The sequence below is a fragment of the Poecilia formosa genome, unplaced genomic scaffold, assembly GCF_000485575.1.
Source record: "Poecilia formosa unplaced genomic scaffold, Poecilia_formosa-5.1.2 Scaffold169, whole genome shotgun sequence".
Taxonomy (NCBI): Eukaryota; Metazoa; Chordata; class Actinopteri; order Cyprinodontiformes; family Poeciliidae; genus Poecilia; species Poecilia formosa.
The window spans coordinates 1,036,416-1,053,359 of record NW_006800108.1 but is presented as its reverse complement, the minus strand read 5'-3'; the positions used below and the strand labels follow the sequence as shown (position 1 = coordinate 1,053,359).

The 16,944-nt window shown below is 39.1% G+C and overlaps 1 protein-coding gene across 16 annotated transcripts in view; it reads right to left on the bottom strand.

Annotated features, from left to right (window-relative positions):
- The window catches only part of akap9 (A kinase (PRKA) anchor protein 9), a 76,183-nt gene that overhangs the window by 28,497 nt on the left and 30,742 nt on the right, over positions 1-16,944 (bottom strand). For 12 of the 16 annotated variants that reach the window (XM_007564907.2, XM_007564921.2, XM_016677914.1 and 9 more), the window contains 11 exons: positions 16,502-16,562; positions 15,491-15,802; positions 14,194-14,463; positions 13,318-13,460; positions 13,030-13,208; positions 11,371-11,588; positions 5,897-6,059; positions 3,811-3,905; positions 2,483-2,600; positions 1,276-1,314; positions 142-374 (listed from right to left, as the gene is read on the bottom strand). In XM_007564907.2, the coding sequence (XP_007564969.1) occupies positions 142-374; positions 1,276-1,314; positions 2,483-2,600; positions 3,811-3,905; positions 5,897-6,059; positions 11,371-11,588; positions 13,030-13,208; positions 13,318-13,460; positions 14,194-14,463; positions 15,491-15,802; positions 16,502-16,562 (1,831 nt within the window). The remainder of the gene's footprint in view (positions 1-141; positions 375-1,275; positions 1,315-2,482; positions 2,601-3,810; positions 3,906-5,896; positions 6,060-11,370; positions 11,589-13,029; positions 13,209-13,317; positions 13,461-14,193; positions 14,464-15,490; positions 15,803-16,501; positions 16,563-16,944) is intronic. The other 4 variants (XM_007564922.2, XM_016677920.1, XM_016677922.1 and 1 more) reach the window with 1 other exon arrangement.

Below are 16,944 nucleotides of genomic sequence, written 5' to 3'. Positions count from 1 at the left end.
GCTAGCTCCGTAACAGCTAGCATGTTGCTAGCTCCGTAACAGCTAGCATGTTGCTAGCTCCGTAACAGCCAGCATGTTGCTAGCTCTGCAACTCTTGTGAAATAATATTAACACAAAATTAACATTTTGTTGGTTGCTTACGTCGAGAAACTTCTTGTTTTTCTCCAGCTGTTTCTCCAGGGCCTGAATCTGCTGCCGGAGGTCGCCGGTCTCCGTCGTCTGGGAATGCTCCAGCTCGATGACTCTGTTCACCTGCTCCTCCAGCTCGTCCTCCAGCTGCTTCACCTGCTTCAGCAGGTCGGTGTTCTCCTTCTCCGCCTGCCGCTGAACCTCCACCTTCTCCTTCATCAGCTTCTCTGTTTCCTCCAGCAGGTCTGCGCGACATTGTGAACGTCCGGCATCAATACCAGCTGGTTAGCTTCTCAGAGAGACACCAAGGTTAAGATCTGAGATGGAACTGAAGAGTCTGAAGACAGTGACATTTAATCAGATTAAAAGCAGCTTTTGCTTTTTGACATCGTCTACATCCGTTTCTAAACACTTCATCAAGGTCTGAATAAATGGCCGACATCAAACTCTTCCAACATCTCAGTCGAGTTCCCAACACAAAACCCAGTTGCCAGTCATTAACCCCCATGATTCCCAGCATCTCTTTGCCCTTTGCTGCCACCAGTAAATATCCCACATTGGATCAAACCCCACAGGATTAGTGCCACAGTAACAGGAGGACAGAGTGCAAAATGACAGGTCAGACACACAGTTTACATGTTGCATTGTTTTTACATTTTTGTCACATTACAACCAGAAACTTTGATTTATGTTTTTAGGATTTTATGTAATTGATTAAGGCTGCAAAATATTTAAAAAAGGTGAAATTGTAACACACATTTTCCTCTTTATTAACTTTCTCCATCAAGTATAAAACATCGCACCTGAAATAAAGACGCTATGATTTTTACTTGATGTTTGATGCTGTAATGTGACAAAATGAGGAAAAGCTTACGAATAATTCTGCAAAGAAGTGTACAAATGCCTGCAGGTTGTTCTCATCATGCTAAAGCGGATGCCAACACCGACTCCGGGACATTAAACGGGACAAGAATCGGTCAAGACACAGAGCTGCAGCAGAGGTTAGTGACTGTTTTGAGTGAGTATGAGCCCATAGCAAGCAAGCTTCAAGCTGTGTCGATGAGTTGCTGGATCAAGGGTTAGAGAGATGCACGACTTATGAGGACAGACAGAGACATGACCGAGCCATGCTCAAAGTGGACACACCTGCTTCAGGTGCTGCAACCATTGCAGCTTCAACTAGGCCTACAGGAGGATGAGAAAGCACACGAGAATTTAACATGCTCTGGTTTCTTTTGCCACGAACAGGAAAACTGTCAGGAACAGAATGCAGGAAAGGCGGAGAAAGGAAGGTTTTCTTTTTCCCAAAAAACTACAGGAAAAAAAGGGAAGAAAAGTATTGAAGAAGCCCTTGTTTATGATTTTAATAGCAGAATACTCACCATTTATGAGAAAATGTAAGAAAGAAACACCCTTTTTAAGTAATGGGGGCAATAAAGTGTAAAATTAGCATAAACATACATCAAAATTAACATTACCTCCTGAGAAAAATAGAGTTAAGACTGAAAAACCTTAAGATATACTCACGAAGGTGTCCAATCTCATCACTAACATGAACGTAAAGCTGTGCATTTATAGCTTTATAGAAATAAATATGGCATTTATAGCAAGATGAGAGTTCACCTACTAAACTCACTGAAGATCAATACATAAAATAAAAGCTGGAGTATAGACATTATTTTATAAGTGCATTTGTGAGCCTCTCTTTATTATTAAATTGAGTATAATTTCAGATTTTTGTATAACTTTTCTTCAGGTGAACTTATAAAGTGAGCCATTATTGTTACAGGTTAATTTTCTAAACAACAGAAAACTTGTTTGTTGAAAACTTAGACTGATGTTGATATCCGATAGTAACACCTGCTCTCATGTCAGATTTACCAGTATTTTTATTTTATCAAATTTTCTTATCTGATTTCTTGATTACTCATAAGAAAAAAAAATATTTGTTTACAACAGCCATAATATGAACATTTCTTTATATTTCTGGGAGAACCATTGCTTATTCTGCTTTCTAAATGAAAGCAATAAAATATTTGAAGTAAAGGGACTCAGAATTAATAAAATAATTACTATGAGGTTTTGAAGTTTGGTTGAAGAAACCAGAATTAAAGCAAATCCTTTAAGTGGAAATTGCAGGAAAAAGCTTGAAACTAACCGGCTGTAGGTGAATAATTCACAGCCTTCGCCTACAATTCAACTAAAAATTTACATGTCACTGCAAATAACTAACATGTCTAACGGCTGAGTAAACACTTTTCCCTTTGCGCTGCAGGTAAAAAAAAGGTAACTTTGAGTCAATACACCACAGCCTTGTGAAGCCGCCCCCTCTTTTCGTTGAGGTGATACGTACACAGCTCACGTGGCCCCGCCTCTTCCCTCATGGCGTCCTGTTGCCGTGACAACAGCTCGCGCTCCTCCAGCATCAGAAGCCTCTCCTGCTCCAACTCGTGCAGCCGGCTACTTGTTACCTGAGGAGGAAATTAAAAAAAAAAAAAAAATCAGGAGCTGAAATTTGTATGCTTGCTGATACTTGCTGTCATATGTTGTACTGTCTCTCTCTCTCAAAAAAAAGAAGAAAACGTCAAGTTTTTTTCTGCTTGAAAAGTAAAAAAACAGGTTTATTTAGAATCTAAGCAACAAATCTGATAATATCGGAGGAGATTTTGTCACATTTTTTGTTATAATTTTTAATTTTGAGGCCTGAATGCCACACTCAGGCTCAATGTATTTATTCTAACAAAGTTTGTGGCTAACATGACGGTAACATAAAAAGTGGAGGAGCCACTGGTTGCCACGGTAACCACCAACTGCCAAGAGCAGCATAGCCTAACTGACATAAAAATGTCAGGAGAAAGTAAGTTTTTGACTAAACAAAATTAAGTTAAAGAATAAATAAACCAATTTTGGCAAAATAAAGCTCTTTTACACATGTCCTACTCACTCTTTATTATGTCTTTTTGTGCGTTGTAATCACGCTTGGGCTTGTTTATCTGCTTTAATTTAGCAAAGGATCAGATAATAACTTCTAGTTCAACAGAAATTGACGCCAGCTGGATTTTTTCTTCTTTTTTTAAAACATTTTTTGAAAGAAATGCAAAATTGTATCAAGTACAATGGCATTTATGTATGACTTTATCAGTTTAATGACAATTTGACAAGCTATCCAACAAAAATATTTCAGCAAATGTTAAATAAAAATCAAATGTCAATATTTAGTGCTGTTTTTAGCGACACATTGTGCTTAAAACTTAGCTCTCTTGGACTCCAGATGTTATGTATTTATGCAAATCTTGGATTCTTGCTAAGATTCTTGTGTGTCAGCAGCTAAACATCTACCACTTTAGTTATCACATGTCAGGGTTTCCCTCAGTGCATTACAAGCCTGGCGGGCCACCAGGCTTTACTTGTGCCCCCACCAGGCTTAGCATTGTTAATTTATTAGATTTTTTTTTTTTTTTTAACGATTGCCTTTTCTAAGACTTTATAGTTGCTGTTTTGGTTTTAATCTTCAAGTCTTCCAAAATATGCATAACTTTCAAATGATAATTTCAAATTTCCTGTCAACTTTAAACATTTTTAACTCAAACACATGGGGGGGGCACCAGGCTTAGCAAGTTTTCTGTAGGAAACACTGACATGTCATTTACTTGATCGTGTCTCCCCCTCCCTGCAGCTCACCTGCAGCTCTTGCTCGAGGCTCAGCTGGAGCTCTTCCTTCTGACGCAGCCGCTCCTCCAGCGCAGCTCGTTCTCCCGTGTAGCCATCTATGAGACCTGCAAGAGACGCACGCTTAGAAAGAAAGCAGCAACTCATACACATTCGCAAAAAAAAGAGAAGAAAAACCCCCATGTGTTTTTATTCAGCTCTCTTGTTACAAACACTCAACAGAAGCATTTATTGAGTGAATTTTCATCAGCTACACTGCAAAAACACAAAATATTACCAAGTAATTTTGGTTTAATTTCAAGTGCAAATATCTTAGCATACTTGAAATAAGACCAAACTAACTTACAAGTAACTTTTTAGCAAGATATAAAAGTTTGTTTTAAGTAAATAATGTTTAACTTAAAACAAGACATTTTCCCATGTTGTAAGTTAAATTATCTGCCAATAGAACAAGCACTTTTTCATCAATATTATGGAATTATTTACTTAAAACAAGCTTCTATATCTTGCTAAAAAGTTCCTAGTAAGTCAGTTTTGTCTTATTTCAAGCATACTGAGATATTTGCACTAGAAACTAGACCACAACTACTTGATAAGATTTTGTGTTTTTGCAGTGTAACGTTTTCTGGAAGCTTTGTGCTACTAACCTATTAGTATACAAATTATTTTTAAATCAAATAACACTAAAAATCTTCAGAATTCTGCAAAATTGTTTCAACTTTTAGATTTTTTTTATAGCTAGATACACCATTCAAACTTTAACAGGTCACAAAACAAGTTATAATTCACATTTTCTTGTCTTTTACTAGCTTGTAAAATCATATTTTTAGTTTTAAAGACATTCATTTCTATAAAATATACTGCCTGCTGTCGTACCTCGGTTTTCAGGATTATGAATAGACAACAGGACAAAAGATTTATGCAAAGTTTGCCTTGGGAGGGATCTCCGTCAGGTGTCCGATGTAAGCAATTCAAGACTAAAAACAACATCATCCACCAGCTGCAGAGAGCAGCGTTGGAAAACTACAAATGTACTTAATTAATAGGTAAGTTATCAGCCACAATATCTCATTATCTTGTGTTTTAATCAGGTCATGTTTGTGACATTTAATATGTTCCATCTGTAAGAAAAAATATCCTCTTTCAAGGCTAAACTCAATTTAAAGCTCAAAACCAGTTTGAAAACGCCACACCCTGAAGTTTTAACTTGATCTTCCAGCACAATAGTGTAGATATTTCTCTTTCAGATCACTGTGCAACAAGCCCAGTGGAAACACAACACTCCTAACTGGTTAATGGAGCGTCAAAGATCAACGTTCAGACCAGTTTTCACTTTACTTCATGATCTGGCTTACATGGGTGTAGCTTTTTTTAAAGGAATATGGTGTAACTTATTCCACAAAAACACCAAAGTGATATTTTATAACACTGCTCCAATACATATAAAATATCTTCAACAAAAGCTACAGCCTTCAACTCTTTTTGAACAGCTTTCCATTTGATTTTATGACAGAGGTGCTCCTCTACAAGATTACAGAGTAAACAGAGAAACAGGATCCCAGTATTGTAAAGGACAAGCTAAGATTAGAAAGAGCCATAAAGTCACTGCTGCAAAGCAAAAGAGAAGGAAATATTCTTGATCTGTGGGATTAACAGTAAAACCCAAAGCAGAAAGGGTCTGAAATCAATCTGGTGCAGCTGATCAATTTCAGACCAGTTGCTACATAATTAATTACAAATTCGTAGTTAACTTTTTTTAAAATTCAGGTTCATAATCTGCATTTTTTCTTAAGAGTTAACTTTCCTAAAGTGGATTAAAAACAGCAGTAACCAATGGAAAAAGGAGGCAAAAGCTATTGGAAAGAAATCCAAATGAAGCTGATTATATAAGACATTTCATCATTTTTATGATAAAATGTCCCGTAATTTATCCAAATGTGCAATGGCAAAGAAAGTGAAGCACGGAAGGGATGAAACCCCAATGAGTGAGTAAGAAATTAACCGTCAGCCTTGAGAGCTGAGTATTCTTCATGCTTGATGTAAATTTTTCTCCACAGTAAAAGCTGGCTGTTATTTCAGATAGAAGTAAGAATCGAACCCTCGGCACGGTGGAGCTCCAGAGCCAGCTGCTCCCGGGCTCGGGCCTCCTTCGTCGCCCTCTCCTGCAGCTCCTCCTGCTTCTGCAGCAGCTCTGTGATCTCCTGGTTGTGGCGGAAGGACTCCCGCATCAGCTCAGTCTGGGTCATGCGGGCGTGCTCCAGCTGCAGCGAGACACGGAGGACAGAGCGTCACACAACACGGGAATTTAGAGACTACAAATGCTGCATCTTTGAAACTGCCACCAATCAATTTAATGCTGTAGTTCAGGTTCATTAATATGTAATCGATTATTGCAGATATTGCCATCATCTGACATCTACTGAAGTCATTTCCATTCAAAGTGTGCAAGTATAAAATATGTAAAATGCAAAGTGAGGTTCAGCACCTAATGACTAACGCAGAGCGGCAGAAACAGCAGCAGGAGATAAAACAAATGATTGACTCTGTAAACGAAGCAGTAATGATCCAAACCACCTTTACAACTTAATGCAAAAAACTCGTTTAGAGCCACAAGTCAATACAGGAGATTTGCTGCAATGTTTTTGATCATAATCAGCTTTGTGTTCATTTTTGCTTAATCAAATCACTAGAAAAAGTTAGTTTTAATTCCACTTTTTGCTTCTCATGATCAACAGTTCCAGATTTGCCTCATCTTTAATTAAATTGATTTGTTTTGCTTTTACTGTTTGTCCAAAATGCATCTTATGCTAGGAAATATCAAGCAATCTGTCTATTGGTCTCCTGTTCAACTTTTCCCTCATTTGTGAACAACTAAATTAATCCACCGAAGAAATATGTAGATGGAAATTAATATAGATAAACAATCTAAGTCATATAATCCCGATAAAGATATTAATCTAAGATATATCAATTAAAACAGATCTGTGTTTTAACTGTAAAGGTTTTTAAACATTTTATTCTCCAATCTCATCAAGTTCAGTTGACATTTTGTCACCTTTAAAAATATATTGCCATCACAGACTTTTTGGCGAAGCTGTTATTGGGATCTGAGCATAAAAGTCTCATGATAATCATAATAGCGCCGCCACAAACGAAAAAGCAACTCGTTTTACAAACTATAACAAACCCAGCCTATGTGCTGATTTAACGCTTCTGCAGTCGGATATTTTAATCACATCTGCACCATAAAACCTGTCAGTCAGGTGACGGAAGCAACAATTTTCCTGATAAAAATACTTGGAGATACTTGGAGAACATTTTATTTAACCGGCATAAACCGCCTGCGCACTCATTTTCCATAGATTTTCATATCTCTCTGAGCAAAGGTCTTATTGTGATGATGTGGGAACTGGGAAGTGGTAATGTGAACCTGCCACAGAGGAGAAGTCATACGATCTTTCACCTAATGAATCAGGAGAGCTGCTGAGCGCCTGCATGGAGACACATTCATCTTACATCAACTATGTGCATGTTTGGACCCGAGCTGCAGAAAACGGGCCATGAAATGAAGCCATGAAACATTCATCCACACATGGTTAAAAAACACAGTCCCTCAGCTCATTTATAATTTAACGCAGCAGCCTGGTGGTAAACTTACTGTATATGGAGGAGTGGGCAGGGAGATTTTAGATATGACTTTAAGAAGGTGGCCATTAGTCCTGTGGTTGACATGCGAGATCTGGGTCTGGACCACCACGGCGTTTCTCGTGTTCAAGGTGCTGCACAGCGGGAAGGGTCGAGGAAGGGGTATGCGGGATTCCACCTCGTACACGTCTTGGTCCTCCCCCTCCAGCCACGTGCTTCTCTGCATGCTCGAGTTCCAGTAGGAGCGATAGGAATCCATGGCGGGCAAAACTTCCAGCCGTTCGCTTTCCTACCCGGATTCATGAAAAAGGGGTTTCTGTCCGATGCGATCCGTCGGGCTCAGCCGGTTCGCTGCGAATGGGGAATAAAGTCCAGCGGGAGATATGTTGTGGATAGCTCCAAGCAACTGTCTCTATGTGTTTTGCACACACATGCAGGAAGAGTAAACATCGTTTGGAGAAGGTGACATTCACGTCATCTCAATCACATGGAGCGTCAGGTGAGCTTTGAGAATAAAAATCCTTCAGGAAAAAGGAGAGTTTTTATAGTCCCGCAATAAAGTGTCATCCTCGGCAGCAGGGTGAAGTCCGATCCAGGTCCGGACGGTTAACATCCACTCCTGAACACGGCTGGAGGCGGGTAAACGAAAAGCAAAGCATTTCTTCCCTTCATCGCTCCTCGCTGTGCGTCGTCGCTGACCTTCTTTCCTCAGAGTGAAACCATATTACGCCGCTCAGTAAAGCTCACACCCCCCTCTGCTCTCTCTGCTTTCTCTCTCGCTCTCTGGAGATTCATTAACAATACCGTGACGCTGCAGCAGCCCCGACCTGCATGGGAGCCTCCCAGGGGCCCCTTCTAATTGACCGGCCCAGGCGTCAACCGGTGAGAGCGTAATGACAGCGCTCAGATCGCAAGTCACTCACTCTATCCTACTTCCTTCAAAGATTCCTTGCATTACCAATCAACACAACCAGTAAGGTCACCAGAATGTTTCTGCTTAAAGATTAAAAACTACGTAGCCGTAAGAAGAGAGTGCGTTTTCCTACTTCCTACTCTAACACACAGAGCAGGATCCTACCCAGAAAAAGTGGGAGGAGAAATCAGGTGTGGCTTCAATTCTTCTTAAGACCAGCAGACCGGGTAGATTTGCAAACAGATCGCGCTCACAAACAACCAGACACCACACGCCCATTTCACAGAAAGCTGTCAAACCAGATCCTCTTCCCTCTGAAGCAGCAAAAAATAACAATTCAAGACGATTTAAGCCACTGTTCTGCTCCGTCAGCTGTCTAACAAACTATTTCCATCTCGCCCAGGCAGGAAACAGCGGTGAGCAACCGTGAAAACAAACACCTACCGAAGGGCAAATCATTTACAAGCCGTGGCTCAACGAAGACATTTAACATTCCTGATTGGGCTTGTTGCATGTCTCGGTTAACGACTTGGTGATTCAACAACAAACAGACAAGACTAATGTACAGCCGATCAATAGCAGGAAAATCAATGAAGGAACCATTAGAGGCTCCGTTGATTAGACGTTTGTTGTGCCATCAGTGATGTTCGCTTGCAGATTTGTTAGATATAATCTAAAATGAGGAGATCATATTTTAAAGAAGTAACATCTGATTTCAGAATTTACTAAGTTTAGAGATTTTAGGGCTTTTTATGAGCTGTTCTTTTTTGTGGAAAATAAATATTTTCATGTCAGAATCATCTTGAATTTTTAATATTCTACAAAAAAGCTGAAATGAAATAAAATACACCAAGAAATCTCTGTGCAACCAAACAAATCAGATTTGACCTTTAACCTTCAAGAACAGTTACTCCTAGTCTCTTCAAAATATAATGCTGAAGAAACGCAGATTATATCCTCTTATTCCACACAGCGTCCAAACAATCACAATTATATAATTTTAATGCTTTATATGATTTTTTACTTATAGCATATAATTGTAAATAGGCCTGTCATGCTAAATTTTGCTGGACGATTAATTGTTCCAGAAGTTATTGCGATAAACGATAGTATTGTTGTTTTCAGAGCATTTTTAAGTAATAAGGGTAAAATAATAATGCAAGAGCATATTCTAAAAGATCTGTAAAACTGGAAGACATTTTAAATATCCAAAATAAATAAAACAACAAATAAAATTAACTTTCAAGTCTTTGTAAATAAAATTGTCCTTCAACATAGGGGCTAGTTGAGACCAAAAGACCAAACTGAAGACTTTTATCATCCAGTTTTTGGTAGAAAGACAGAAAAAAAGAGATAAACAATAAATCACGCCAATGAAAATGATTGAGTTTGTTTTAATTTATCATGTGATTAATTGGTTTATTAATTATTGTGACAGGCTAAGTTGTAAATCCAGAATACATAATTTAATTAAGTTCTTTTTTTCACACATAAAATTGCAACATTTGTTACATTTTCAGCTGTTGCCCTTCGGTTTCACACTCAAAGGAATAAAAACATGTTCACCTCATCACCTGTGGTGGTGCTGCAACAAGAACTACTGAAGGAAACAACACAAAAACCTCTAAAGACGACACTTGGGCCAAATGTAAACACAGATGAAGTGACGTTACGTTGTAGAAATTCTCTTTTGTCTTTGGTAAAAGACTACAAGCCATTTCTCCCACTAGCGCTCGACTCACATGTTTGTTTTGGTTGTATTTACCCAGAATGCCCTGCGTTGTAGTCCGCTTCCGTGTTTTGGAGCGGACTCCGGTCCGCTTGGCTCTCACATACGCTTTCAGACTAAAGCACAGTTTGCTTTTTTGGCTCAAATTGTGCATCCACACATCCCCAAAGGAGCCGGACTCTCTAGGCACACAAACTAGTTTTTGATTAAAGCGGACTAAACATAAACGGTGTGAATGCACTCCATCTAGTAAACGGAAATCAGTTTGATTAGATTAATTACCAGGTACTGCTGATTTGTCTTATTGCTCGTGCTACACCAAGATGACCTCAAACATGTTCTGATAAATTTAGTTAGAAAATAAATCCTTTACTCCGATGTTAAAGACACCTACAGAGCAGTAACGCTTTGCCTCCCGTCTTTGGAGCTATTTTTAGAAAACCAAGACAGAGCCCATTTCAGCGTGAATAACACATGAATTCCAGCCAGAGGGAGGGATGAGTTGTGCAGCCAGTTACTGTAACACGCTCAATGGCCTAGTTAAGCTGGCCCCATCTCTGCAAGCTGACACGGACGCAGCGGGGGCGCTGTGCATGGACGCCCTGCGGGGGTGGAGCCGCTCTGCGAGTCTGGACCAGGATAGGTTGCTCGGAAAACACAAAAAGCTCTGTGTAAATACGGCTCGTATCTACAGGCAACCAGAGGGAATGAGGCAGCTCTTTTGTGTGTGAATTCTGGACACATTCTGCCGTCTCATCCCCATTATGTCTCCAAATGAACAGCCGCACAAACCCACGGGTGGGGGGTTAGCAGTGTTTAGAGGTCTTTAAAATGTTTTGAAAGCCTGAATGTGTCACTGGAGTTTTCCGTTTACAGACACAAACACTAGAACGTGCAAGCAGAAACTTGTAGCAGTTTGTTTCTTTGGGCTTTTGTGCAGTTAAATCTTTTACAATATTAATTGTTATGAACAGTTCAGACGGAGAAATGTTAATGTCAATGAACAGAAACTAGAAGTCATGCTGCTCTTTCACATCATGTCATCACTCAGGTGAGATCACAGACTGTGTGTGCTCTCATAGCATGCAGCTGGCATTGTGGAATCAAAGGGGCGTGGCCAACCATTCGTTGTTATTTTATACATTTAAAATGTGTGTGCAGATAACCCCAAATTAAGCTCCTCATTTGTTTGTATCCCCTTCTTTCTTAGCGCTTATTTAATTACTCAGTGATATACGAGTAAAAGTGAACGCTGTGAATTCTGGCACCAGCGGTGGCCTCATACCTGGTTAGTCGTGTCTGTTATGGTCACCAACATCTTCTCCACAGCTGCCTGAAGTCGTCTGCTGATGCCCAGGAAATATTCCTCGCTCTCAAGCTGTGATTCTGCCCCAAGGAGCAGCCGGTCCATCATCTCCTGGGGAAACTCCAGAACCTCTTCAGCCTCCAACTTACCAGACCAGAACCTGGCGTCGGCACCAGCTTTCCTGCTCTGGCGAGTTTCTGTGGGATCAGACAGAAAAATGTTTTATTTATGTGAATGTGTGCATATTATGACTCTCTTGCAGAGGTGAGCATCATATTAATTAAAGCACAAAGACAATGACGTAAAAGCTGCGAAGTACAGGCTAAACAGGTTGACAGATTTCACAGCAATTATTATGTACAGCTCATAAACCGGAATGACCAGAATGCAAATGGGTGTGAATCATTACTTTAAAGGGAGACTGAGAATACGTCAACAGCTGCCACACTTTGGTGGGTAATGAAATAAACCTCTAGCTATTAAGTTTCTTATTTTCATAAAACCTCACAGCAAGGGGATGATGATTAGCAGCTAAACTGCACAGGCTGTAAGTTTACAGAAAACAGCTGAACTATTAAAAAAAAAGGTGATTTCAGGATATAATGGTCGGCTTCTGCAGGTACAACATAAAACCCATGAAGTTTATAATAATTTTAACTATTACAAATATAAAACACCAAAAAAGTTTAAAACATTTATGAGTTGTTGCACAAGCACCAAGTTAACAGGTTTATTGTATTTCATGTTTTGTTTAAACTGGAAAATATCTGCTGAGCTCTTAAATGTATTTCCATAAAAACACAGATTAGATAATCCAACAAGCAACAAACTTAATTTGCATTTATGTGATAAAACCAGCTGTGACATGTTTTTAATCCACCAGTGACTGAACGATAACGCTCATGTGTTCAGCAGTGTGGAAAAACAAGAGTTTAGTGGTAGAGGAGATAAATAAGTATTAAAATATTTTAAGGGTTAAAGCATCTACTGCCTTTTCAAATATCCGTATATTTTGAATAACAGAGATTAAAACAAAACAACTCTTGATAAACTCACACACATAATCCAGAATTATTTTCTTTAGAGCAGCCAACATACTTTACAAGACATCCATAATTTGTCGTTAATAGAAAACGAAATATTTTCAATAAATTAGTTAGTTTGATAAAATGAGACACCGTCTTTAAATTCTGTGGTGCAATTTATCTGTCCTATATCTTATTTGCATTTCAGAGCATAAACAATAAAATTATGTGCATTCTAACATGTAGAAATCAGAAATTAAAAAGAAAATCCCAGTTAAACCAAAACAACATTTGAAACAACGTTGCTTAGATTTCAGTAATAGTTGCCAGCAACACCTTAGTTTGACCTCAGTGGTTGTTACAATTAACATAAGTCCAACTTCCAACATTTTACTGGCTTGTGGTTTAGATCAGGTTTCCTGTCACAACCTAAACATATTTTATCTTACGATAAAATAATATGCACTTGAATGAATTTGTCTGTTAAAATGTGCAACAAACGAACATTTTGGAGTAAACACAGGTCTGGTGCACATCCAGCCATCTGGAGGATGTTAACTTGGACTCTTAACTGTTTAACCAAAAGTGTTTTCTAAATCATGATGTTACTCGCCTGGAGTGTCACTCTGGCAGGTTTGTGTCTGTGCGTTCGACTCGCTAGGCTGCACTGCAGCTGAAGCTTCACACAGTCTTTGCATGTGGAGGCCTAAAGTTTCCTCAGCTGCAGCGGTCGTCTTCAGGACGTCTACAAGCACTTGGCTGAGCTTCCTGTTGGCTTCACACAGCAACTTTCTAAAAGTTGAGGGAATAAAATGCATGTTAGCTGGTTGATTAAACATTTAATTCACCATATAATTGTGCAAAACCTCATTCAGAATGTTTTGTAACTTTACAGTTGTACCTTTCAGCGTCTTTATCTGAAGACTCTCCATCATCCTGCATTGATATTCTTGATATTTTGAGTTCTTCATCTACAGTTGTGTGAGCTGAATCTTCCTCCTCTTCTTCATCTTCCGCCTCACCATCGCCTTTCTTCTTCAAGGCCTGAACAGGCAGCAGAGAGAAAATAGACAGCAGCCCCGTCATTTCAAACTTGCAGCCAAACAAGCAAGCTGCTGAAAACTAAACTGCGCTGGAAACTGCAACATCGCGCGTGCAAACATTAGGAAAAGTAAATTCAAATAAGCCGCAGTCGCGCACAGGCAGAAACACTGCCTGTTTATGAACACAAAGACACAATTTAACTCCCTCAGAGCCCAGAGAAACACTAGTATCTTTGTGCTGCTATGGCAACAGGTGCACCTGAAGGAGTGGAGGGGATCAGACAAGAGCTCCCCCCGGTGGAAAAGCAGCCACAGTGCATTTTATTCTGCTCAGAGAAGATACGGATCATGCATTTTATATCATGTTAGGTCTGAATTTTTAAGATAAAATCCCCAAAACTGACCCTGAACACTGAGATATTTTATTGTTTATTGTTGTTATTTACCAGAACTTAATTCACAGTATCTTATTTTTCAAGAAAATTATAAATATTCAAGAAGAAAATGCAACAATGAAGTTAATTTAAATAAAATCTAACAGTCATTTAAACTGAAAACAAGACTAAGAAATAATTTTTTTGTGTAAAAACAAATATTAAAACTTTGATTCTTTTGCAAATTGATGAAGAAGCATTGTGAACTGATGTAAAACCTAAAGCACTCCCTTACATAATTAATAACAGATGTTATAAAACCTATGAAACGACACATTTAGATGGAAAAGACGAACTGACCTGCTCAAGTTCAGTTTTCTGCAGCTCCTCCTTCAGTTTTCTGATCTCAGCGTTCCTCTCTTCCAGTTCCCGTTCCAGTTTCTCTCTCTCCGCTTCCTCTAACCAGACACCTGCAGGCGGGGAAGCCCTGGGAGTCTGCTCCTCCATCTCCCCGTCGACGTCCTCCTCGTCCATCTGGGTCTGCATGGAGCTGTTCATCTGGCTGGCTCGTCTCCGGATCCGAGCCAGCTCAGTCTGCTGCGCGAACTCCACGGACATCTGGACTATGGCCTGTGGAGAACCAGGGAACAAAATACAATCTTTAGTTTTTATTTGTGTGATTAAAAACAGCAGAGGTTAACAACAGCTGAAAAATTGATTTGGGTGCTTCTTTTGTTGCCCAGTATATGAGCTACAGTAAATCTACAAACCAAAATATATCCATAAAAATCAAGAAAATGTGTATTTATGCAGCATGAGTTACAGAGCTACTCTCTCATTATTTCATCAAAACTTTTGCAGGTTAGATGCAAAGTTTGTATTAAAACTAGAGCTGGGCAATGTGGCTTAAAAACAAAATCTCAGATTTTTCATCCCAGATCCAACTGATTTATTTTTCTAACGTTATTTTCTAAAACGGAAATTACAAATTCTCAAAAAGTGTTTTTTATTTCCTTTATCTCTTTTGTGAGTTGTATAATGGAGCATTAGGACCAGACTACAAGAATCTTTGATTAATTGTGAGAAAAAGAGACAAAATTTGACCAGAAAAATGTCTTAAAATAACGAGAAAAGGTTATTTTAATTTGAAAAAAGCTTCGATACAGTTATCAGGATCAGACGTGACCAGCTCCGTCTGTGTATTTTTCTTCAAAATAGGCACATTTGTTTGCATGACCACTTCAAAGTTTTGCTACTAACAATAATTTAATGCTGATGTGTTAAAAGATTAAATATTTATATTAAACATTTCCTGTCAAACTTACACCAAGCTTCACAAAATGCTCAACATTCCTCATTTTAATTTTTAGTTATTGATTGTGTTGAGTTCTCATAAGGTTATGACCTAATACTCATACCACTATAACTGTATTTTTTGATACTATGACCTTATTATTGTAATTAAAAGAAAATAAATCATAGCCTGGCCCTAATACTCCACCACAGACCTGAAATCAAAGCCCAAATTAACAGAAGGTTTTCAAACAAGATGACGTCACTTTGAATATGGAAATCCAAAAGCTAAACCTTTAAAAACCAAAAATGTTGCTGAAACAATAAAGCTGATTTATCGCCACCCAACATATTACGTTACTACCTTTGCTACTTCCTCCTCCACCCTCTCCTGCTGCAGTCTGTCCTCCAGTCCAGCGGCGCCGAGGCTCTTCGTCGAGCTTCCGTTCACCCCGTTACGATCCAGCCTCCTCTCTCCTCTGCCTCCCCAGTTTTCCCTTTCTTCTCTCAGTCTTCGCAGCTCGATGCTGTGCTGCTCCTTAAGAGCTGCCACCTCTTGGTCGTACTTGTGGTGCAAAGCTTTCTTGAGCGCCTGCAGCTGCGGCGTCAGGCTAGACGGCCTGGCAGAGCGGCGCACCCCTTCGTCTCGCTCTGAAACGTCTTCCTCACTCCGCTCCTGACGAGAGATGGGAAAATTAATTACTGGTAGTAGCAGATTCATTCCCCATCAGAGCCAAAACGACCAATCATACTTGATAAATATTGTAGTTTGCTCTCCAGGCTTCCGGAAATAATAAAAAGCTAAATTTTCAGCCAACACTCTACCTCTCCATCTCGTAATTTAGTCACTTACTTCAATTTTAAGGTTAAACCTCTAGAAAATATCCTCCTATAATCTGTTCTACAGCATTTCAGATGTTTTTGTTTTCCATTCATCTTCATCTATCTTCTGTCTTTCCCTCTAAACTCTGTGCAGATATGAGAGCTTTAAAATATAAGCTGCCGGGATGAAGGGACTGGCTAAATGACAGCCTAGTAGAGGGGATAGATGTTAGAGCGTTAGCTTAAATGGAGTGCAGCTCATTCACGCAAGACAGAATCCCCCTTTCATGCAACCTCCAAGACCAGAATAAGTCCGCCTGGTCAGGACAGTGTTATATAATGTCTGATCCTTTAAATCATTAGATATAGGTCCACTCATGAGGTCGCCTGTGGCGTTTCAGTGAGATGTGGATTTAGGGCACATTTTAGCCTCAAGGCTGCAGCTCCTCCCTCACCATCAACCCGTAGCTGTCAAAGCATCTTAACGGGTCTCCAGCTTGTAATAGGAGTTGATGCAGGAGGCTTAGGAGGAGGTAAACTGTCAGAACCAGACCTTTAGTTCCTGTTTTCGTTCCTCCGTCCCCTCACAGCCGAACTCTGGACTGCTGGACAAGCTGCAAAACAAAAGAGCACAACAATCATCATTCATTTCTGAGATTTACTTCAAAAGTAAACATCTACCAAGGTGTTAAACATGCTGTTATTTCAGGAGATAAAGATTTTTATGAAATAAATGCTATAAAAAATTGCTATCAAGGTTTCTTCATATTTATTCATATATTTATTTATTCAGTATTTATTTCCAAATTCAATATTTTTCCAGACTAAAATTTTTCATACTTCTTAAGTTGCTTCAAAATATAAACAGAAAAATATCCATGTACTTTATATCATTTATTTCTATTTATATCAGGCCTTGCATATGAAACCAAATGTATGTAGTTTCTTAAGAAATTGCTGAAGTTCTCAGTGTTTTTTAGACTATATCTAAAGTAT